Genomic DNA, 25094 nt, shown 5'->3' with positions numbered 1-25094 from the left:
GTCACCTTTTTCTGCTTCTGCAACCTGCCCTTTCCATTTAATTCTTCGAGCCAGAAGTAAAATCATCTTCCTGTTCTAACAATGCCCCAAACAGGCATCTCTGAGAACAATGATAAATATTTTAGGTCAATATATGAAAAATGAAGCAGTGATATTTTCTTTTGAGGTTGACTCTATCATTAGCTTGATATAATCGGCAAGAGTAGATAAATATCAACCGTATCATCAAACCTACTTTCATAACTCAAAATTAGATTTCCCTGAGCTAGTCTATAAGCATTCCATGTCTCTGGCTGAGGCTGACAAGGAATTTTTATTTTAGTTAAAGGAATGATGGCCTGAAATACAAACAAAACTGTAGACATATAAATATCTTTTAAAGTTTATAACCTATCTAATAGGAAAAAGCTATTGAAGCAGATTGTATACAAAAGTTTTTCATGCAACCCCCGCCCCCCGCCCCCAATATTTAAGAACCTGATAGAAGCAGGCTTATGTTAAAAACAAGATTTTAAAAGCACATAAAATACAAGCAGGCTTTTTAGCTGTTAGTAATCAGCAGCATTGAGGAGCAATAAAACCAGTGGAGAGAAACAAGACCAGTTTCTATAAAAGCAAAAAACTGTAGGGTTGCCAAGTCCAATTCAAGAAATATCTGGGGACTTTGAGAGTGGAGTCAGGAGACTTTGGGGGTGAAGCCAGGAGACATTGGGGGTGGAGCCATAAGCAAAGTTGTGACAAGCACAACTGAACTCCAAAGGGAATTCTGGCCATCACATTTAAAGGAACTGCTCACCTTTTAAATGCCTTCCCTACATTGGAAATAATGAAAGATAGGGGCACCTTCTTTCGGGGTTCATAGAATGGGACCCCCTGGTCCAATCATTTTGAAACTTGGAGAGCATTTTGAGGAGAGTCATCAGATGCTATGCTGAAAATCTGGTTCCTCTACCTCAAACAACAGCCCCTCCAGAGCCCCAGATACCCCCCAGATCAATTCTCCATTATACCCTATGAGAATCAATCTCCATAGGGAATAATGAAGTGCCCAGCAGACATTTCCCTCCCCTCCTTCCGTTTCTGACAACTCTGAAGCAGGGGACTGGCATCTCTACTCACCAGTTGCTGAACTTCCAACTTCTTCAAAGAAACACAGAGCAACCAAAGGTTCAAGTTTACCTTTCCTATGCAAAAGACCTCTGAAAGAATTGTGCAACCAACGGAGGGTCTGAGCTGCTTTCACAACCACTGGGAGCAGCCATGTTCCTCTGCCTACTCCCCCTGCCCCCATTCAGCTCCCTTAAAGGGGCTTCCATCCACCGGCCAGCTGACTGGGAGTGGGAAGGAGCCTGGAAAAGCGGGAGAACCCCCGCTGGGACCTGGGGATTGGCAAGCCTAAAAAACTGAGATAAAAGTGGCAAAAAAAGGCCCAGGAAAAGAGACCTTAGCAGTGGATTGGCCATTTACCTTACAGGGAAATTTCCCAGTGGGCCATTACCCCAGAGAGATGCTGGTGGATAGGAGAAAGCAGAACTTAGCCCCAGAAATTCTGCCCATATCTTACAGACCCTTCAACAGCAACATAAACTGATGTCAGCTCAACAATTACCTTCTCCTGCACTGTTGTCAGTATGAGGGATGATGCAATGGATGAGCTAATGCCATTATTTGTCTACTTAGCTGAGTGACTTTGCAATGGACACAAGAACCTTCAGTCTGGCTTGCTCCAGGGCCATATTACTTCAGAGTCTGCTCCTAGTAAGCATGTTTTGACTCACAACCTAAAACTCAGCAAGCTCTGGACCAATTTGCACATCATAGAATATACACTTTGGCCTGGGAGTCCTCACCCTGTATAATGTGCTATGGATTTTGCATTGCAGAATGCACAGGGTGGGGCCATGGTCCCAACTCTGTGTCCTGCACAACAATCTAATGCAAGTTGCAAGTTTTTCTTGTGATGTTTAATGCCTGATTCAGATTGCAACTGAGGCATATGTGGAGAAGGGCTTTAGTGTTCTGCCCCCCATACCAGTGTCCTGTGATGAGTGTACACATGGGATTTCTTCAACGGCTAAAGTGCAGGTTGGGAAATTGGTGGGGAGCGATCTGAGGCTCATCCTCCATGCTCACTGAAGCTGTAATCCAAAATGAGTACCAGCCTTGAGGAGAACTTGTAACTGGTATCTTTTATACAAAGTGGGGATGCTAAACCCAACTGATATACTTTGTAATGAGTAAACCAGATGTCAGGGAAACTGAAGAGGGGAACTAATTCCACGGTCAAGGTAGCACAACAAAAAAGGCCCAGGAAACTAGCCCAGAAAACATGGTTTGCAAATCACAAACCAGCCCCCTAAAGTTTCAGAGGGTAGGCATGTTGGTATGCAGTATTATGGTTAGATTCAAGTCCAATAGCACTCTAGAGACCAAGAAGATTTTGAGGATATAAGCTTTTGAGAGTCAAAGCTGCCTACATCAGACACACCTAGGGGTGGAGATCTGAGTCTTTTTATCCCAGTCAGTAGATGGGAGGGATGTTGTAAAGAATACTTGTAAAGAATGCAATGGTACAACGCATATTGTAATCAGCTTGATTAGAGCAGAGGAGAAATGCTCAGGGACAGACAATTAGCATCTGTACTGCAATAAGAATCCGATGTCCTCCAGTTCAAGTTTAGCAGTCTTGCATTGTAATTCTTCTTGAAGTTTCTTTGTTTAAGAACTGCCACTCTTAGGTTAGCAATGAAACTTCAGTAACTCTGGAGAATGGTAACTGAAAAGACACATCTTCATATGGTGGATATTCCAAAACCTGGAACTATGCCGAGTATTCCAGATATTCCAGAACATGCATGACTTTTTTTGTAGAAAAAGCCCAGCAGGAACTCATGTGCATATTTGGCCACACTCCTGATGTCACCATTGTTTCATGCAGGGTTTTTTTTGTAGGAAAAGCCCAGCAGGAACTGTTTTGCACATTAGGCCACACCCCCTTACACCAAGCCAGCCGGAACTGTGTTCCTGTGCATTCCTGCTCAAAAAAAGCCCTGCGAACATGGAACTTTCATTTTTCAGTTCTTAGTACTAATGAAAAATTACTACAGTTTTTGTCATCTCAGACAAAACATCAACCACTAAGATGCTTTTAATGAGATACGTATTTTAACTTCAAGTCAATATATATTTTTGCTCCAGATATGTTTCAAATGTATGAGTGGCTTGGAAATGAGCTAGTCCTTGATTGGCAGATTCTGTGGCCTCTCTTTTGGCAAGCACAATGCTGATCATCACTAAACCTGTGCTGCATCTGTGCTGCGTTTCATTGTGCTATAGCAAACATTTGCAATTAGATTGTCCCATCCCTACAGTTGCAAATGCTTGTTAGAGCACAATAGGAGCAATTACCCAGAGATGTGTGGATGAAGCCCTGATCCCTTTATGTTGCCCACCATAGTTTATACATAGATTACTTAGCTTGTGTGAGTCCCCTGATGAGAATATCAGTTATTAAATTTGATGCTGATGATTTATTTTCCAAATGTTTTAGAAGACAGGGGCAACAGCGGAAAGTGAATCGCCCCTCTCATATTGTGTGATGCTTCTTCAGATACCAAGGATTCTATTGCAGCATCACAAAGGCTACTTTTGGCAAAGAAAAGAAGCAGTGCCCTCTGCTCTCAGGCTCCACAGACGAGAGTAAGTAGATTGTCTAAAATAGCACTAAGCATTCAGCAAGGTGACATGCTTAGCTGCACAGTCTGCAATACTTATCCTGCTTTTTTTAGTTTCACTCTAAAAAGCAAAAACTCCACAGGGTAATAAATTGGTTGCGGAAAATACATGCCTTCTGGAGGGAACAGGCTCAGTGTAGGTCTTAGAGCTTGGTAAAGCTTATACAAAGGAAGAAAACAATGGTAAAGGTTTTATCCGTGCAAACAGTCTGGAGATTGCAAACTTCTCTTCCGGACTTGCTATTTTGTTGGCTTCCCAGTAATAGGAAAGCAATTCAACATAAGAGTCCCAAGATGCTAAACTGACTTGTATCAAATTCTTTCACATGACCCAGTTAGGCTTCCCAATCCCCCCGCTTTTCCGGGAGGCTCCTGGGTTCCCAGCTTCATCCCCCGGTCTCCAGAAATCAGGAAGCGGGGGGGTGGGGGGGAGGGGGGGGAGAACATACCTGAAGCGTTCATGTTGGTGTAGAGCTCCTGAGTCCTGAGCAGTTTGTAAAATTTCTGCCCCTTTAAGGCTGGGCAGGAAGGAGGAAACAGGAAGGGCTTCGGAGAACGGCCCCGCCCTTTCTTTGCTTTCGTTTTCAGAGCAGGCAGAGGGAAGAAGACCAAGTGCGGTAAGTGTTTGTTTGTGTGTGTGAGAGAGGGAGGGGGCAGGGAGGGGGGAATTCCCTGGTATGGAGGCCCTCCCCCTTCCTTTAGAAAGCGTGGGGGGGGAGGGAAATGTCTACTAGGCACTCTATTATTCCCTATGGAGAACAATTCCCATAGGGAATAATAGGGAATTGATCCGTGGGTATTGAGGGCTCTGGGGGGGCTATTTTTTGAGGTAGAGGCACCAAATTTTTAGTATAGCATCTAGTGCCTCTCCCCAAAATACCCCCCAAGTTTCAAAACGATTGGACCAGAGGGTCCAATTCTATGAGCCCCAAAAGATGGTGCCCCTATCCTTAATTATTTCCTATGGAAGAAAGGCATTTAAAAAGGTGAGCTGTCCCTTTAAATGTGATGGCCAGAACTCCCTTGGAGTTCAATTATGCTTGTCACATCCTTGTTCCTGGCTCCACCCCCAAGGTCTCCTGGCTCCACCCCCAAAGTCTCTTGGCTCCGCCCCCAAAGTCCCCAGATTTTTCTTTAATTGGACTTGGCAACCCTAGACCCAGTGAAGCTCTATGGATACAGTAATAGTGGGGGGAGGGGGTTTCAATTAAAAGCACAGGTTTTGCCCTTGGAAAATTATTCTCACAATTTCAGGGTACCTTTGCAGGAGATCCTCATAACTAAAAAATAATATTGCATTACAAGAACAGCACAACTGACACTTCAGTGTTCAACTTATCTTCAACCAGAAGATAAAGATAAGGACATGGCAAAAATGAGAACATTGCACCCATAGGCACTAGCACTTTAAAAATCATAGCACTTTACTCAACTGTTTACATCCCCTGTCTTATCCCCCGCCCATCTGATCTAGCTGCCAATTGAGTGACATTTATTTATTATTGGTTGTGATTTATAGGCTATTTAAATTAATTAGAGATTGTTACTGGCTAAAGTGAGAGTTGGAATTATAGCAAATTAATTAAGGAAGAAGTTATTGGGAGGGTTTTTTATGATTAATGAGCTTTTGAATTAATAATTGACTTGTGGCAAATTAACTAAGGAGGGATAATTATTGGGAGGGTTTTATAGTTAATAAGCTTTTAGATTATACTAATTTAAATTTAGCTAACAATTGGTGGGAAGCTTGGAAGAGATTTAGTTAAATAGCTGATTAGTAAATTGGCAGATTGGATTAAAATAGATAGATCAGCTGGGAGGAGGGGGTGGAGGAGGGGGTAGATCTGACGGCTCCATCAAATTGAGGTGGCATTAACAGGAGATGATCGGCCTGGGGATTCCAGTGCTCCTGGGGAGGGGAAGATATGACGGTGGGACGAGGCAGAATTATAAGGGAAGGAGGTTGAGACATAATAGTGCTCGACCCCCTTCCAGCCTTCGCCCCATCCCGAAGGTGACAGGTAGCGGGGCCAGGTTGAATCACCCGCCTCCGTCACTGGTGTTATGCAATGCCAGGTCCATTAATAATAAGACCTCTGTCCTACAGGAGTTCCTGACCGAACAGGACATGGACCTGGCTTGCGTGACCGAGACCTGGGTGCGTGAAGGGGAGACGGTAGCTCTCTCTCAGACCGCCCCCCCAGGATACTCGGTCTTTCATCAGTCACGGACTAGCGGGCGGGGGGGTGGGGTGGCACTTTTCATACGAGAGGCTTACTCCTTTAGGGCTCTTCCGGCTCCAGAGATTCCGGGCGTTGAATGTGTTGGCCTGATGTGGGATGTTGGGGAGGGGTTGGCAATCTGGCTGGTGTACCGACCGCCTAACGCACCGGCCGGCGCCCTACCATCCCTGGTGGAGGCCGCGGCGGGCTGGGCGCTGGAGCACCCAAGGCTTTTGGTCTTGGGTGACTTCAATGTCCATGCCGACGACGCGGCGTCCAGCCAGGCGATGGACCTGGTGTCATCCATGGCGACACTAGGACTCTCCCAGGTTGTTACAACACCCACCCATCAGGCGGGACACATGTTAGACCTGGTCTTTGTGGCCGGAATATCAGTGACTGATATTGCAACGGAAGCAGTGCCATGGTCAGATCACTTTGCCCTTAAGGTCCGTATGGAGGTGTCACCCAAAACCTGTTTAGGCGGAGAGCGTATTTTAGCTCACCCGCGGAGCCTGATGGACCCGGAACGGTTCCTAACGGCTCTACGGGATACCTGGCCCGCTGGCGATTCCCTGGATGATCTGGTAGAGTCCTGGAACGATGGGCTCTCCAGGGCCATTGAGGAGATCGCACCCAGGCGCCCTCTGCGCCCCCGCCCGAAACCGTCGCCCTGGTTTAACCGGGAGCTGCGGCAACAAAAGCGGGAGCTCAGACGACTAGAGAGGCAATGGCGGCGTACTCGAGACGAAGTGACCCGAACATCTTATAGAGAGAGTTTGAAGGCCTATGAGATGGCAATCAAATCCGCAAAGAGAGTATTCTTTGCGGCTAAGATTGCGTCCGCAACCTCGCGCCCGGCACAATTATTTGATATAATTAGAGGACTTACAACGCTGCCACAAGGCAGGTTAAATTCTATTGAATTGGAAATCGGCTGTGAGGCTTTTGCGAAATTTTTTGCGGATAAAATCGCGTCACTTCGCCCCGACCCCCCTGCCAGTTTGGAGACAGTTAGCGAACCTGAGGCCCCGAGCCTGTCTTCGGACTATACTCTGGATGGCTTTAGACCCCTCAGCCTGGAGGAAGTTGACAGGATTCTCTTATTGGCTCGCCCAACAACTTGTAAATTGGACCCATGCCCTTCCTGGCTTATTAAATCTTGCCAGGGGGATCTTAGATATCCTGTGCGGGATATCATAAATAGATCCCTAACGGAAGGGCACTTTCCAACGCCACTCAAAGAGGCTGTGGTCCGTCCCCTCCTAAAAAAACCATCTTTAGATCCGGCCCAATTGGCACATTATCGGCCGGTTTCTAATTTGCCCTTTTTGGGTAAACTTATTGAGAGGGCAGTGGCGATACAATTACAGAATTTCCTGGAGGACGCTTCCATCCTTGACCCATTTCAGTCCGGCTTCCGCCCGGGACACGGGACGGAGACAGTGTTGGTCGCCCTAGTAGATGACCTTCAACGGCATCTGGATCGGGGTGGCTCGGCGGTGCTGATGCTGTTAGACCTGTCGGCGGCGTTCGACACGGTCGACCATCGGCTACTGACGTGCCGCCTCGCCGACGCAGGGATTCAGGGGTTGGCCTTACAGTGGCTTTCCTCTTTCCTGGAAGGTCGGGGACAAAAGGTCGCAGTAGGGGGGGAGCTATCCCAGAGGCGCACACTTGATTGTGGTGTGCCCCAGGGGGCGGTTCTCTCCCCGATGTTATTCAATATCTATATGCGGCCTCTTGCCCAGATAGCCCGAAGGTATGGGCTGGGGTGTCACCAGTATGCTGATGACACCCAGCTCTATCTACTGATGGACGGCCGGCCGGTCTGCGCCCCGGAAAATCTGGACCGGGCATTACAGGCCGTGGCTGAGTGGCTCAGACTGAGTGGGCTGAAGCTAAATCCTACGAAGACAGAGGTCCTTTGCTTGGGTCGCCGCGGCCCGGGGGGGGGGATCCCCCTGCCAGCTTTTGACGGTGCACCGCTGATGGCGGCGGACAGAGTCAGGAGCTTGGGGGTGCTGTTGGAGCCTTCCTTAAAGATGGAGGCTCAGATAGCAGCCGCTGCCAAGTCCGCATTTTTTCATCTTAGGCGGGCAAGGCAGCTGGCCCCCTTCCTGGAGCGCGACGACCTAGCAACAGTGATCCATGCTACGGTCACCTCGAGGTTGGACTACTGCAATGCCCTCTACATGGGGCTGCCCCTGTCCCGGACTCGAAAGCTGCAGCTGGTGCAGAATGCCGCGGCCCGGCTGTTATTGGGTCTCCCAAAGTGGGGACACATTCGGCCGGGTCTTCGGACTCTGCACTGGCTTCCAGTGATGTATCGAGTCCGGTACAAGGTGCTGGTTATTACCTTTAAAGCCCTATATGGCCTGGGACCTGCCTACCTGAGGGACCGTCTCTCCCCATACGTTCCCCAGAGAGCACTGAGGTCAGGAACACAAAATCTCCTCTCTATCCCCGGGCCAAAAGAAGCCCGCCTGAAAGTCACTCGAGATAGGGCTTTCTCCGTTATGGCCCCCACTTGGTGGAATCAGCTGCCGGAAGAGGTGAGGGCCCTGCGGGACTTGGTTCAATTCCGCAGGGCCTGTAAGACGACCCTCTTCCGGCTAGCTTACACCTAGCCGGGATGGAACTTGACGTAACTGGCCTGCCATCTGTTTATATAAAATGATATGTTATTGGTTTTAAGCTGCTTTGTTTTTATGAATTGAAATGTATTGGTTTTAATGTTTAAATGTGAAGTATTTAATTGTTCTATTTAAATTGTTAAATTGTTATTGTTGGAAGCCGCCCTGAGCCACTCCTGGGAAGGGCGGGATATAAATCCCGAATAAATAAATAAATAAATAAATAAACTACAAATTTTGGATAACTGAAAGAGTCCTGTCTGTAACAAGATATAGACAGAATGTAGAATGTGAAAAGAAAAAAAACAGAATTTATGTATGTCCAAATTTATCTGAAGCATAGGACAACCCAGAGTACAGCCTAGGATTGTAGCAAAACTAGCTGAAACAAAAAGCTATCTGTCCCAAAAGACTCACAGTGCTGCAAACTGCTGCGAAGCTGCCATAAAGCAACTGCTGAAATGCAGGAAGCTGACAACGAATAGTAATTTATAAGGCAATTAACCAACAAGCCTGTGTAAGCCTGGCATGCTAGAATAGAAAAGGACCAAAGTCATTCAGCTACCATTATTATTATTTTGAAATTTCAAAAGCTGTGCTCCAGCTATTTAGAAAATAAAAGAAAAAAGAAGTAAAGTGAAGCCATATAAAACTATTAAGACATATAAAAGATTGTTTACTTTAGAGTCTCTTAAATACTACTGAGCTAATTTTTTAAAGACTTACCTTTATAATACATAATATAATTACCTTTATAATTGCTGCAGGAACACTACTAGAATAATCCCTTTATGGTATACATAAGGCACCTACAGCTGTATTAACCATTAGCATTATTTCCTTCTTTTCTCTGTACCTGCAGAGTACACGGAAGTGATCCATAGGTTTGTCAGGGATATCCTAGGCAAAGGAGCATTCCGTGCCCTGTAAGCATTGGGCTGGGCCCATTTATTTATTATATTTATTATATGCAGTTCTGTTTTCACAGGGCATTTGCTTTCATTTGTAATGTATAGTACATTCAACTGGTGTGTTCATGCTTTCTACCTCATTCTAGAAATTCTGTGGTAGATTAGCATGCTTTTTTGTTTCCTTTGGCGATTGTGGAGGCTGCGGTATGCTTATGTGGGATATGGCTTTGAAACACAACATGGACTGTACCCTATTATTCCAATATAAGAAAGTCTGAACCTCTCCTGTAGCCTAAGGAACCTTCTTCTGATGGAATAACTCTTCTTCTGGTGGAAAAGACACTGAAAAGTTGGAGAAACACTCCTTTCCGAAGGAAAGTTCCAAATCTTGCTGAGTGGAATGGCAGGATGTGTCCTAAAGCTGCCAGCCTCCATGTAAGGCCAGAAGTTCTCTTAGAATGGTATCTCTGGCGGCAGGCCGCAACATGGCTTGGCCGCCGGGGAACGTTTGCCTCCCTGGGAGAGAGAGCAGATTTCGTGCGCCTGTTTGGGCGCATCTTTTGTGGGGGCGGGGCTTGAGCAGGCTCCTGAAAGCCTTCGCCCCCTCTCTTCAGTCCCTCGATGTCTCTCAGCCCTCCCGCCCGCCCTGTTTGTTATGTAGGCAAGTGCTGGTCACCTCATTTAGTGAAGAGCCGGGTAGGAATTTTTTACTCCCCAGCCGTTTGGCTTGTGACTGGGGTGTGTTTTTTGCCTACCCTCCATAGCATATCAGTGGATTGTGGAATTGGCTATGGGAAGGTGGCTTTGTTAGGTTGGTCACTTACTGAGGGCAGGTTTTACTGGGTTTATGGTGCCATGCGGCCTGGGGAGGATCGGTAAGCCTCCCCCTTTTGGGGAGTTAGGAGTCTGGCAGGATCAACCTTTGGGTATTGGTGACCCTAGGTGTGTGAATGCAGACTGTCCTAGAGACTCGATTGGATGGGTGCCTTTCACTCAGACATGCGTCTGGTGTCTGGGCCTTCCGGTGCGCGCCTCCCTGCTGTGCCTGCCTGACGGGAGCTGTGGCACACAGCTCCAGCTGGGGGGGCCGGGTCTCTTGCCCGCTAAAAAGCAGGAGAGCAGTCTGTTGAGACCCCTGGCCCTGACCTGGCCGCAGTTCTGGTTGCCCTTGTCTTTTATGTGTTCATTTAATAAAGTGGCCCTTTACCAACTCATTTGTGTCCACCTCTTTATTCCGACTTGGGGGGCAATTACAGTTGATCTCCAGACCACATAGATCAGTGTCTCTGGAGAAAATTTAGATTCAAATCAAGTAGCACCTTAAAGTCCCACAAGGTTTCAGGGTCTAAGTTTTCAAGAGTGAAAGCTCCTTTAATCAGATCTGGAAATATCCTGGAAATCTTGTTAATTTTTAGGTGCTACTGAATTAGAATGTAGCTCTTCTACAGTAGAAGTTCTACTGCAGACCAACATGACTATTCACCTGAAACTATCTTCCCAGAGATAATGGTAGCTTCAAAGGCACACTGAATGGTATGTGTTTGTCCTGCATTCTAATCCCTATGTACAGCACAGCGCATGCTACAGAGGTGACCAGTGGAACCCCACTGGTCCCCGGATGTAGCTCACTAATACGCACCGCCAATCAAGATCTGTGGCGGGAAGTTTAACTGACCAGGATTGGACCTGGCCTCACGGAGGGTTGTTCCGAGGCATGTATATAATCAGGACCCGGCCCGCCATTCTCTCTCTTGTGATGTACCCACTAATAAAGTATGTTGCCTTCAACACGTCTCGTCACTGAGTACATTACAGTATGCCATGGATTCTAGGTGAAATTTATTTATTTATTTATTTATTCATTCATTCATTCATTCATTCATTCATTCATTCATTCATTCATTCTATTACTTATATCCCGCCCTTCCCATAAAAATGGCTCAGGGCGGCTCACAGCAAATAATAAAACAGAGTTTAGATTATTATTACATATATAAACATTTAAAAAGTCAGAACATTTAAAAACCTAAAAACCTTAAAATCCTAACATCAAATCTATACAGTATGGTTCACAGAAGTCTAATAAGCTACATTTATTTCCCAGTCAGGTGTAAGCTAACCGGAAGAGGGTTGTCTTACAGGCCCTGCGGAACTGAGCAAGGTCACGCAGGGCCCTCACCTCTTCCGGCAGCTGGTTCCACCATGTAGGGGCCATTATGGAAAAGGCCCTGTCTCTGGTTGTCTTAAGACGGACTTCCTTAGGCCCGGGGATGGTGAGAAGGTTTTGAGTCCCAGTCCTCAGTACTCTCTGGGGAACATGTGGGGAGAGACGGTCCTTCAGGTAGGCAGGTCCCAGGCCATATAGGGCTTTAAAGGTAATGACCAGCACCTTGTACCGGACTCGGTATGTTATTGGAAGCCACTGCAGAGCCTGAAGACCCGGCCGAATGTGCCCCCATCTTGGGAGGCCCAATAACAGCCGAGCCACGGCATTCTGCACCAGCTGCAATTTCCGAGTCCGGCACAGGGGCAGCCCCATGTAGAGGGCATTGCAGTAGTCCAACCTCGAGGTGACCGTAGCATGGATCACTGTTGCTAGGTCGTCGCGGTCCAGGAAGGGAGCCAACTGCCTTGCCTGTCTAAGATGAAAGAACGCGGACTTGGCAGTGGTTGCTATCTGAGCCTCCATCTTTAGGGAAGGCTCCAATAGCACCCCCAGGCTCTTGACTCTATCCGCCGCCGTCAGCGGCGCACCGTCAAAAGCTGGCAAGGGGATTTCCCCCCCCCCCCCGGTCCCCGACGACCCAGGCAAAGGACCTCTGTCTTCGCAGGATTCAATCTCAGTCCACTCAGTCTGAGCCACTCAGCCACGGCCTGAGCCACTCAGCCACGGCCAATCCCTCCTCAGATTCCCTTCTCCAAAGGCACTGCCCACAAACCTCCAGGAATTTCCTAGATCAGAGCTGGAAACCCTAAGTCCCTTCAGCAGTTGGATGCTTGTTGCCAAAGTGAGTGAATAAAATGGTTTGATGCCTTGAGCTAGATGTCAGAGTGAGTGAATAATGAAGACCGTCTGGTCTTCGGTATTTCTGTAGCGGTCTATGGAAGTATTGACATGAATATTTTGTCCACTCCATGATGATTTACAAAGTGAACAGACTTTCTTTGCCAGTGTTTTCTGCTAAACCAAATATAAAGGTGGGGCTCAGTGGGACTACTAGTTTAGATGAGAGAGAAGGTTTGAAAACTTTCATTGGACTATTGTCCATGACGTCTTGAAATCACTAACCAAGTAATACTTCAAAGCACTGCAAAAGAACATCATCAGGTAAATTCTAACCATAGTACAATAGGGCAGGAAGGAGGAAGGCTTGGACTTCCTTGGCAATGGATTTTTGCAGGAGATAAAAGGCAAGGCAGTTGTACTGAGTTTAAAAGCAGTGAAAGGTTGTCCTCAAGGCACCAGGACTTACTGAAGTGCCCAGACTTACCTATTTGAACCCATATATTCTGTGAATGCATTCCAGGCTGTGCAGATGATTATTAACTGATTTCCAATACACATTTGCAACTATACTAGAAATGTTGTGTTTGCTCGAAGGATTGGGTGTTATTGTTTGACATGATGATAGACAAGTATAAGTCAAAATAGACAGCACTCAGAAGGAGGTTAATTGCATTTGTGACATTTGAGAGAATAGAAAATACCTTTGTTTTATCATATAGAGCATGATTATCGAGCATCATTTTCTTTTCATGGCTGGCATACCTCCTCAAGTCACGTTCAAATTGCTGCCAACACATAAAAGCCTCAATGTTAGTCTAACAAACCAAAATAAATATATTAAATTCAAACCTGCTTAAAGGAAGCTCTTTAAGAAGACACAGTATTCTCAGTTGCAAATAAAAACTCCATCATAGCATCTGATTGAGCGCAGACCTATGTCAAACACACACAATTATGTCAAGTTTAGGCTTGAAATTGGTTGGATTTGGAAACACAAGAGGGAAGATGGATCTCATTAGGCTGGTCTTAAAAGAATGGGAAAACAGTCGCCACTTACAAGGAAGTCTGTCAGGTCCCTCTTGCTGTAGAGATAACATTAAGAAATATGAACATGTGATCATACATTACCCTCTTCCCTATAATGAATGTAGCCTACGGTTCAAGCGAGTGCCTTAATGGATGCTCACCCAGAGGAACTGTCTTTTGACATGCAATACTATATCACATTAGCTTTGTCTGATACTAATGGCCTCACTGATTGGTATAGTTTTATAAGAAGAGATGGTTTAATTTAAACACCTACTGGACTCCATTTGCTTGTGACTCGCACAATTTGTCTGAGTCAAAACCTGAGGTGTTTGCACTTTTTCAGTGAGCACACAAGTTTGCAAAATGCTTAGAGGTGCCTGCTTGAAGACATTTAAAAGACACTGCCAAGGAAACACACTCCATAGAGTGTTTGTTAGGGCTTAATCTACACTTCCTATTGTATCTGGAAAGGACTGCTAAAGGGACAGAACAGTTTCTGTCCTGTTTCACCTGCCCCTCCTCCACACTCTTCACTACTTCACAACTACAATTTAGACACATGTTGATTAAAGAGTCTTAGAAGCCATGAATGCAGTTCTAAAAGGTTCAAGGATGTTTTTTGCATAAGCATCTATTCTCTTGAAAGTTTTTAAACAAAGCTAGCTTTTTGAGGAGGGATGGTGCCTCAGTGGTAGAGCATCTTCTTGGTAAGCAGAAGGTCCCAGGTTCAATCCCTGGCATCTCCAAAAAAGGGTCCAGGTAAATAGGTGTGAAAAATCTCAGCTTGAGACCCTGGAGAGCCGCTGCCAGTCTGAGTAGACAAAACTGACTTTGATGGACCAAGGGTCTGATTCAGTATAAGGCAGCTTCATATGTTCCTTTTTTTAAAAAAAAAAGTTCCTGGTATGTTTCTAGTTCTCATCATTTCATGCTTATCATGAACTAAAGAGCAGAATTGCTTTGCATATGATTTCCATTAGGGATGTTAAACAATTTTTCATGTGCCTTGGTTTGAATTAAAACACACTGTTGCAAATGCATTCTTTTAAGGGACAAAATTGATTCTCAACTATTGAATATGTCCAACTGTCATATTCAAAGTTCAAGAGAAAAACAGACATCTGTTTTTCACTTTGTTAATATTTAAAATGGATCATTTATTCTATCCTATTCTGGTCATCTGATTTCTTGTTAACATTCTTTTCTTGTCTTTGTTTCTCTATGTCCTGGGTGGTGGTTCCCCACTGGCTGCTTTTTGCCAATTAACTGACAAAGTGAATCTTTGTTTCTTGTTTATCAAGAGCATTTTAAATTTTAAAGACAGCAAGTTTTTAATATCAGAATAGTACTGTAATTTGGAAAGAATCTTTGAAATAGAGATATCTTCAACAGGCACGCCATCATAATAGCAGCAAGACCCACTCCCACTAGTGGCAGCTGAATTTATTTACACATATCCAAAGCTGGTTAGCAACTGCAAGTCTCTCTTCCAGAGCAAAGAACACTTCTTTTGAAGCACAAAGTATCCTGCTTTACTAAGATGTCATTCTACAGTGTACGTTTCTTGGTGAAAGACAAATGCCATCACCATCTGCCAATCACACACAAAATACAGGCTCCAGTTCCAGTCAAAGACAATTCATAATAGCTGTAACAGCTATTAATTAATCAGGCAATTTTGACCAATTTTATAACCTGGCCGGGGCATAAAGGTCTGCCAAGATGATGTCAAGAAAAAGGCACCAAAAGCAACTGAAAATTAAATTAGGGTAATTTGTAAAAAGAAAGGGAAAAATGTCATGGAAGCTCTGGTTCTGGGTAGGAAACAGAGCTTGCATGACAAAAGCAGTATCGATTCACAGTGAGCACAGGAGAGGAGACAAAGTGCATGGCTTGAAGAGAAAACCTACTTTGCCATCTGATGAAGAGAGCTTTCTTATTCTTGAAGGCTTATACCCTGGAAATCATGTGGTCTTTAAGGTGCTACTGGCCTCAAAGCTTACTCTTCTACTGCTGACCAGCATGGCTACCCACTATTTTGCCTGCTAAACTTCTGAGATCTGCCATGATGCAGCTAGCCAGGGCCATCAAAAAAGCAGCAAAAATCTAAAAACTGCAAACCACTGTCACCTATGCTGTACAATTGCTAAAATATTTCAAATATTTCTGCAGAATCTGAACAAGTGAAAGTTTTATAAATTATTCTGACTCTAAATTCACTATGCAGAGTTTGGTTTAGTTTAGTTTATGTATTTATTTATTATATCATATTTATATCCCACCCTCTCCTCAAACAGACTCAGGGTGGCTAACAGACCAAATGGCATCTAAAAACAAATACAATATTATAGGCACAACATTACAGAACGTTAAATGTAAAAACTCTGTGGTGCTATACTTCAGTATAAAAAGGCAAGTTTTCAAAAATTCTTTAGCATTTCACAATAACTGTCAGTGTCACCTCTTCCAGCCTATCTATGATTTTCAGTCATTCCACCTTAGGGAGATCAGCAAAAGATGACAACAGGTCACGTTCTACAGAGTTCTCCAGGTGCACCACTTTACTGGGCCATGTAGTTGATGATGCTGTCCTGTTGGCTGACAGCAGATTAGAGAAACTGAGGTTCAAATGAGTTAAGTTTTTAAATCACTATTTATCAGCCTGTTGTGAAGATAAAAACAGTAGTCTACTCCTTGGAAGAAGCCTGGGATATTAATAACAGAAAGAGGGAAAGCAATAGCAAAACCTCATAAATACATTTTAGATCTAGGGATCTCCAGGCTACCTTGCATTGTCAAAGTTAAGTTAGTGTTATAAAAGATTACTTACCCTTGATCCACTCCATCCTAACAGGGCAAATGGATACTGTTCGAATGGGCTTACAACCAGATCCACTCGGATTGCTTTCCAGTCTTTCACTTCTTCCTCAGCTGAATCATCTGAAACAATGGCATTGCTGCCATCCACTCTTTCTTTGTGTAACTTTAAAATTGCAAAGCATTTTTGAAAATGATCTAAAGCATCAACTTTTTTGCTTGGCAGCTTTGTCTTTTCGAATGTCGATTCAATAATGTCATAGAATAAGAGCAAACCCTAGAAAGAACAAACAACTCATGGTTAATTATTTCAATTAACTAACAATCTAATGCATATATCTCACTTTTTCAGCAATGGTTTAGGGCCTGGCTACTTGGAGTGAAGAAGAAGAGAAAGAATTGGTTTTATTCCTTGCCCTTTACTACCTGAAGGAGGCTCGAAGCAGCTTACAATCACCTTCCCTTCCTTTTCACACAAGAGGCACCATGTGAGGTAGGTGGGGCTGACAAGAGCTCTGAGAGAACTGTGTCTAACCCAAGGTCATCCAGCTGGCTGCAAGCGGAAGAGTGGGAAATCAAACCCAGTTCTCCAGATTAGAGTCCACCACTCTTAACCACTACACCAAACTGGCTCTCAGAAGTCTGGTTATTCTAGACATTACAATCAGCCTTGGCAATGATTCATGTGTTACCAAAGCAGCATATCAGCTGAACCCACACCATTCCAATAATATTTGTAATGGGGATCCAAGTGAGTCAGAATGAATGGGTACATTCTTACTATCATCTCCATACCCTAAGTGATTGCAATGCTGTTGAAGGACAAAATGAGACCCACACCTATAGAGCTCCAGATATTGAAACAGGATGGAATCAAGCCATGCTGATGCTATTCCAGTATTCTGTGAATTCAGCCTTCAAAAAACCCAAGGAGAAAAATCTTCATTCAATACAAACTGATGGAATATCTTACCAAGTGATTTGTTCCTGGACTCATCTGCACTTCGCTGAGTAAGAATGCCCTGACCTGGATAGCCCAAGTTAGTCTTATCTCGACTGATCTCAGAAGCTAAGTAGGGTCAACCCTGGCTAGAATTTGGATAGGAGACCTCCAAGGAATACCAGGGTCGTGATGCAAAGGCAGACAATGGCAAACCAATTCTGAATGTCTCTTGCCTTGAAAACCCTATGGGGTTGCCATAAGTCAGCTGTGACTTGACAATGGGGGGAAATGTAACAATGTCCTATTTTGCTCCTCATACTTAAGGCAAGGCTAAGATCTAATGCAGATTTAAAGCCAACTTTTGTCTAACTAAAGATAAGCACAATATACACTCATCAGTCACTCTGCCATGTAAGAATGTCAAGCTGTTCAACTTAAAGAGCACTTCAGCCAGGTAAGTTTTAATACTCTTGTTCTATTCATGAGCTGCTTTCTGCAGTCCTGGCTGACTGTTTGCTGGAGCCGGATGCCCATGCATCAGTAATTTCCTTGATCAAAGTGAGGACCATTTTGGAACGAAGCTTACCTTCTAGAGGGTGTGGGTGATGGAGGCTGGCACAAACTTAGCCCCTCTTGCCTTTCTGCCTGGGTTCATTTCCCTCTCAACAGCATTCCCCTCTGGATAGCTTTCCTTAGCAACAATGTGAGAGTGTTCCCTGCACTGTGATTAGTGGCACTGCATCTAGCCCACCCATACTTCTGGTTGGGCCAGGAAGACTAGGGGCTGCTTGTTAGGTCTCAAAGGTCTACTGCCTCATAGCCTCTATGACCACAGCTTCTTTCCAGACCAGTTTTTGCAGAACAGAAATTGGGATAATGCAAGTAGTGCTCTTATAGATGGATTCAGTACAAAAGATGCTACTGGAAAACTATTATTCCACCCCATAATGTTTATATCATGGGGTTCCATGTGACTGCTTCTTACTTCCCCCCGCTCCCCATTAGGGCTTCCAAACAACCTGATATGGAGGAAAACTAGGTTTTTTAAAAAGCCCTAAATTAAAAAAAAAAAAAACAGGCAACAGCAGCTGCGTCACTATATCACTTCCAAAGAAATCACAGAAGTGACAGCAGGTAGCTCTAGAAATCACTGGAAAGTCTGTAGTTTTACTGACATTGACAAGCAGCTGACATTGTGCCATTCTCAATGGCTCAACCCTCCCACTGGTTGCTAGGCTCAGCCTGTCCCCCATACTATTTCACATCTACATGGAACTGCTAGGGGAGGTCTGGAGTGAGAAATTATCAATATGCCAATGATGTGCATTGACTGAGGAACATAAAGCATGTAAAGTGGAGGTGCTGTTGCATAGAGTGTTGTTGCTTAGGATGTACAGTTGACCAGGAAAATTAAACTCACCTTGTTTTGTCCTTCCCATTTAGGATCCATTCTGCAGCTGGTGACCTATGTATATGGACACCCAAACAATACTTGTGGCTCCAAGCACCTTTAGCTGGTATGCAAGCTAAACCTTTCTAGACAAACATGATATTCCCATGTTTACCTATGCCTTGATAATATCCGGATTAGATTACTTTAAGACTTTTTAGAAACCAACAGGTTCATAATGGGACAGTGATGCTGTAAGGCAGAGATGTTTCGCAAGGCTTTCAAGTAAGGACAGCAACAGTTGCCAAACTGGCATCTAACTTCTCCACCTCTCCAAGCTACTCTTTCCCCAACGTGATGAAACAGTAGAAATTGACAAGATGCAATCGGGGAGTTCATAAGACTTAATATTTTATCTGGAATGTTTTATTGTTTTAAACTTATGTATCTTCTTATTGTTGTACATCAGGGCTTTTTTTGAGCAGGAATGCACAGAAACGCAGTTCTGGTTGGTTTGGCTTCAGGAGGTCTGGCCTAATATGCAAATGAGTTCCTGCTGGTTTTTTTAATGGAAAAAAAAAGCCCTGTTGTACATCACCTAGAGCCTGGCTTTGATAGGGATAGGGTAATCCATTAAATCTAAGAAAGAAAGAAATACATAGAAAACTGCCCAGTAGTTAAGATCTTCTGTGAAGGCCCTGTTCTTGGCTGCCTCATATATGGAGACAAAATGATTAGTTATCAGAGACAAGGCTTTCTCTGTGATGGCACCCTGGCTGTAAAATTACTTCCCTAGATTCATTCACCAAGTACTAGCACTATTCACCATTGCACAAACTACTGTTAAAATTTGCCTTTATGCTGGTATTTTGTGTTAATTCTGTAGGATCTATACTGATCTTGTTTGGTGATTTATTCTGTGCATGGATTTTTGTGATAAATATATTATGTTATTGTTCTAATGGGTTGTTTTTTGTAAATACTTTGGAAACCTGATGGGGTAAAACTATTTTAATAAAGGTAGTAGTCCTAACTAACACCTCCTAAATTAAATGTCAGCATCACAGAAAAACAGCAAATAATGGTTTGAAAACTTTGATGTAGCAGTCAGGTAATAAAGGTGAATAAATGAAAGCGAAATTTTGCATTTCTCTACAGAAGGGGATCACAGATTGTACAGGATGTATGCAGCTAAGAAACTTGTGTTTATACAGCTCACAGACTCTTTTCTATGGAACTCCAGGTTTCACTTAAGTCAACAGTTAGTCCACAGTCCATCATCAGAGCTGTACAGAGCACTACCAAGTTATGTACACTGATTTATTTCACTGAGCTGAAGCCCACTTTACTCTCTCATGGATGCTTCAGGTTTCAAGCCTTCATGAATAGAGATTATCTATATGCAAAAATTGCTAAACACAAGGTAGCAAATTATAAGAAGCTGAAATCCATAACATTTCCAGATGTCACTACCTTGGAAATCAATTTTAATTGTTTTCTCTCACTCGACATTATTTTTTTCAAGGTTTCATGCATTTGAATTTACAATGAGAGGAGGATAAATATGTTGTCTACTACTGTCTGCACTCTGGCAGCTTTCACTACTCTACTGGTTACATGCTAATGTTTATTACATAGGATTTTCAAATTGACCTTTCTTCTGTCATATTGAGTGACACTGTTTGATTTTTGTTTCAGAGAGCAGCTGTGTTGGTCTGCAGATTCAAGGCTAGTAGCACCTTAGAGACCAGTAAGGCGCTCAGAGTATGAGCCTGCAAGAGTCAAACCTGCCTTCTTCAGTCTTGACTCTCGAAATCTCAAACCCCAAAAATCTAGTTGGCCTCTAAGCTCTTACTGGAATCAAATCTAGCTGTTTGATTTTTGCTGCCCAGTTTTTTCCATCTGTTGTAATGCTATTTGTCTTATATTTTTGTTTTCTGGGTCTGATTTCTGCTATACTTTTAGGATAGTACCTCTAGGCATCTTTTATATTCATTTTGAGGTTTTACAATGTATTCTGCCATTTTGGAGAGACACAAAATGGAGATTATTCGTTCGTTATAGGAATCTTCTGGTTTGGACCCATCCAGAAAACATTTTACTCCCTTTGGATCCCTCCAGGCAATTATGGGCCTATTAAACATGTCAGTAATAAAACTCAGCTATGAATCAGTCTCTTTTTCCCCCTTGATGATCAAATCACGTAAACTCAAGTGGATATAGTTTCAGAATCTGCAGCTGGTGCTGGGTAGCAAATGTGATGAGAAGGGCATTTCAAGACTAAACATTTCTCTTTATTGCTTTACCATCATTAAGCTGCTTAGGAATTTGTAAAAGAAAGCAGGAAGAACATACAAAAACTACCAAACTAGTTAGATCAGGGTTTTTTTCCAGTTAAAAAACACAATTAGGCAACAGTTACTCAGGTGCTGACCTCAGCAAGCAACTGAAATCTGACTCAAAGTCAGAATGCCACTTTTAAATAGCAATCAACTCCTAGGATATATCCATTGGGAGAAGGTTTCTGATTAACCTAATTTGATGAGGCACTGGACAATACCTTTGTTTCACAGAATGCAGCTGATACAGCATTTCTGTAGGTTACAAAAAGTGCCTTTTAGAGCAAAGGCAGTTAGCTGTAAAAACCTTAAAAGATCCTAATCTGGAAATTGCATATTGCCTATTGTGCCAGTATTTTTATTCAATATTTTAACTTCTGCATGCAATCCCATGACCATAGGGCTGCCCGGTGCTACCTGGCAGTCAGCAGGGAGATACTTGTGCCTCTCCAAGAGTGATTTGTGTGCGCAGCATAATGACATCACTTGGAAGTGACATCATCATGTCATTGTTGGAGGATGATGCTCTAGTTTTTGGGGCAAAACTCTATGGTTTGTAGCCAATTTTACCATAGAGTTTTGCCCCAAACTCTATGCCCCAAGCATAGATGTCCCAAGCATCTGTGTGTGATGTTGGCATGTCACCTTTCAAGCCAATTGGGGGTGGGATTTTTCCCCTCAGGCAAGCTGGCAGGCAGCAAGGAAGCACCCCAAAAATCAGGTGTTCCTCTGCCCCCAGCGGGTTTCTGGCAACCCTACATGAACAACTTTCTATCTTTTCCCCTCATTGTTTAGAGATCATAATTATTAAGAGAGATGTACTTGTGCTACTTTAGCCATGTACAGCGCAACTGATGATGCACCTACAAACTGAATGCATTCTTTTTAACTCTTTAGCTAAATTTGGTGGTTGTAACTTCATCCTGTGGTTGTAAGACCAGTGCATACAAGAACAACACTGAAGAGGACAGATTAAGAGGAATCTGGATATTAGGATAGTCATGTTCTAGGAGGAGAAAGATGTTCAGAATGCCGACACAGTTCTGAGTTGCCACCATTTCTAAAAGGCCTGTTCTCACACAGGGGCCATGGAACATGTTTCAATCAGGATGAAGTATAAAGGACAAACTCAGGGCATTAAAAAGAGAGAGAGCTGCCAGAACTCTCAAGAAAGAAATGAAGGAGAAACACATGGGTGCCTCTCATGAACTTTTAAATATTTTTTGAGAATTTTGTTTCCATGAAGGTGTTCTTGAACTCCATTCCACCATGTTCCCCAAGGAAAAAAGCCCTGGACAAGCTCTACCTGTATTGCCTGGGTTGAGAAACTAACAGAGTCACTGGAGTAAGCTAGGCTCCTGCCCTCTCTGGCCATATCTGTTCAGATGTCTCACAATCATGCTCTTCAATTAAACTGGGGCTTTTAGCACCTTTTATTTGCCCCTTCATTTCAGCCACCATTACAAAACATAATTACATTTATCCTCAAAAAACATGACAAATTATTGGCAGCTGATTCACTACTTCTCACCCTATAGGTTTTTGCAATATTTTTGAAGTCTATAAGGTATCACTCATTATTCATAATATCCAAGAGCATGCCAAGGCCTCGTCCAGTGTAAAATGTCAACAGCCCACTGACTCCCAGAGAAGCTGTGCTAATTCAAGCTAACTGAGGATCTGACCTGGAATCTCCATCTAGCATCACTTGACAAGCACAAATGTTTCCATCTTTAGACAGCTGTTAAACCAGTCAGCATGAGTGAGACTGTAATTGTTTCACATAGCAGGCAACCACTGTTCTACCAACAGGAACACGTGGAAATTGTTCGCCTGGAAAAATTACAAACTGCATAAGTCTAGAGTCCATCTAATGTGCAAATTTTAAACTCTTATTTAACTTTTCATTTTCCATGACCAAGGTATAGCCTTACAAAAAATCTATAGTGCTACCTTCCTCTTAAAGATCAGGCAGAAAATGTCAGGGTAAATCAGCCTATTAAGATGAACACATATCCACTCATCCACCCAAGTTTTTGCTATCTCTAGATTTTCAGACCTCTTAATTCAAGTAAATGTGAGCATCCTTCTTCTCTATCCAGTTACTTCAACAATATTTGGAGGTCAGAAGTAGGGCTGCCAAGTTCCCGGACTGGCGGGGGGGGATCCTCCCCTGATGTTGCCAGAGCTATGAAGTCACTTGCAGTGGCATCATCTTGCGTTAACATCACATGCCAGCCACTCTAGGAGCTTCTGGGAAAACTCTATTGTTTTCTCAGACGCTCTAGCAATTTGGGAGGGAAAACTGTATGGTACAGTCCCCCACCAGAGGCTGCGGGGGACTTGGCAACTCTAGTCAGAAGATAATCTATTCTATGTTAAGGGCCAAACTGTTAAAAAAAAAAAACTGGAAATCGTCCCCTTTTTTTTTTTTTTGCAAAAAGCAGTGGGATAGACCTATCCTCTATTAATCTTTTAAAGCTATCTATGCCTGTGGCCATCGCTACATCCTCTGGCAAGGAACTCCAATTTTAATCACTCATGGAGCAAAGAAGTATTTTCCTTTCTCTGGCCTGAATTTACTGGCCAGCAGCTTCACTGGATGCCCTCAAGCTCTAGTATTTGGGGATAGAGAAAGAAAAAAACCTCTGTATCCAATCTTTTTAAGCCAAGCATGATTTTATAAACCTCTGTCATATTGCCTCTTAGTTGTCTTTTTTCTAAATTGAAAAGTCCCAGACTGTTCAGCCTTTCCTCACAGAAAAGGTGTTCCAACCCCTTAATTATGTTCAGTGGTGGTCCTGGGTAATGCCTGTTGAAATCTCAAAAGACAGAAAGGTGACTGAATAAGATTTTCATTGGCAAGGGGTAGAACTTTGGTGTGCCCAGCATGCTCACACACCCCTCAATGACTGACCAAAGTAAAATAGATGACATAATAAAATTGCCAAACAAGTTACATAAACAGGGAAACTTATATTCTACCCCCAATTTGCCTGAATCAGAAACCTGTACAATCTACCTTGCCACTATGCAACGCCATGCACTAACTTTTAATTGTTTTAACCACAGCAGATGCAGCTCTTGTGATTTTTCATCAATGGTATAACATCATTCAGACATGAGATTGTTTTTAGAACATTAAACAACATTTTTTAAATGGAGAGGTCTATGAGCTCTCAAAGAACTTTGCAAGCACAAGTTTCACTGTAGTTGTGTTCAGAGTTCAACAGCTAAAAGCCAATAGATTGTCAATAGAACTCAAAACATTTATTTAGGCGCCCAAGGGCTAGACTTTCAAAATCAAATGGGAAAGTGCCATTGACTTTCAATGGCTATTACTTTTCATATTATTGTTTGTACTTCCAATCAGAGCATGAAATGTTGCACACAGCAAAAAAAAAAGCCTCGAAAACTGGTGCTGTATAGCTGCAAGAAATAGAATGTCAAAATAATTCCATCGTATTTCATTTTTATTGCTCTGTTATATTATGAATTTTTAAATCATAGTAACCCACCTTGAGTTCTTGTAAAAGGGATATTTAACAAATGTTTTGAAACAAAAGTATTAAAATATTATGGGAAAACAGATACTACCAGAAAACAAAAAGTCAGTACAATCAATATTGATGGGACATCCAATAACCAATGCAGTAGGATTTGACTTGTAGACATCTGGATGCAACCAGAGGTGAAGCAAGCATAAGTATTAACTATTAACAAGACATGTCAAACATGCAAAAGCTACTTATAGTAGGAATCTGCATATTGCAACAGATTTTATGAGCTATACACGGTGGTGCAGTCTACAGTCCCTAACCTTTACCCAAGTTTCTTTCTGAACATATTGTTATAGTGCAGTCCTATTTCCTATACAAAAGGCTCTCTCAGAAAATCCAGTTTTTACACAGCTTGCAGGAAGGCAGGAGAGAGGGAGCCTTTCTAACCTCAGCAGGCAGGCCACTCCATATGATGGGGGCCACAACAGAGAATGTATTTGTTGATTTTGCCTATTTGCAGGGTGGCACCCATAGAAGGCCCTGCACATAAGCAAAATTTGTTGTGG

At 43.4% G+C, this 25094-nt stretch overlaps 1 protein-coding gene across 1 annotated transcript in view; it reads right to left on the bottom strand.

The window, feature by feature from the left end:
• DNTT (DNA nucleotidylexotransferase) overlaps nucleotides 1–25094 on the bottom strand; it is a 165612-nt gene that overhangs the window by 13308 nt on the left and 127210 nt on the right. The window contains exons 9-10 of the mRNA XM_060240826.1: nucleotides 16370–16633; nucleotides 13212–13295 (exon numbers count right to left, since the gene is read on the bottom strand). Coding sequence (XP_060096809.1) covers nucleotides 13212–13295; nucleotides 16370–16633 — 348 coding nt within the window. The remainder of the gene's footprint in view (nucleotides 1–13211; nucleotides 13296–16369; nucleotides 16634–25094) is intronic.

The sequence above is a fragment of the Heteronotia binoei genome, chromosome 6 (assembly GCF_032191835.1).
Source record: "Heteronotia binoei isolate CCM8104 ecotype False Entrance Well chromosome 6, APGP_CSIRO_Hbin_v1, whole genome shotgun sequence".
In the NCBI taxonomy this organism is placed as follows: domain Eukaryota; kingdom Metazoa; phylum Chordata; class Lepidosauria; order Squamata; family Gekkonidae; genus Heteronotia; species Heteronotia binoei.
Note: the sequence above shows the minus strand (reverse complement) of the source record. Positions and strands in the feature narration are given on the sequence as shown.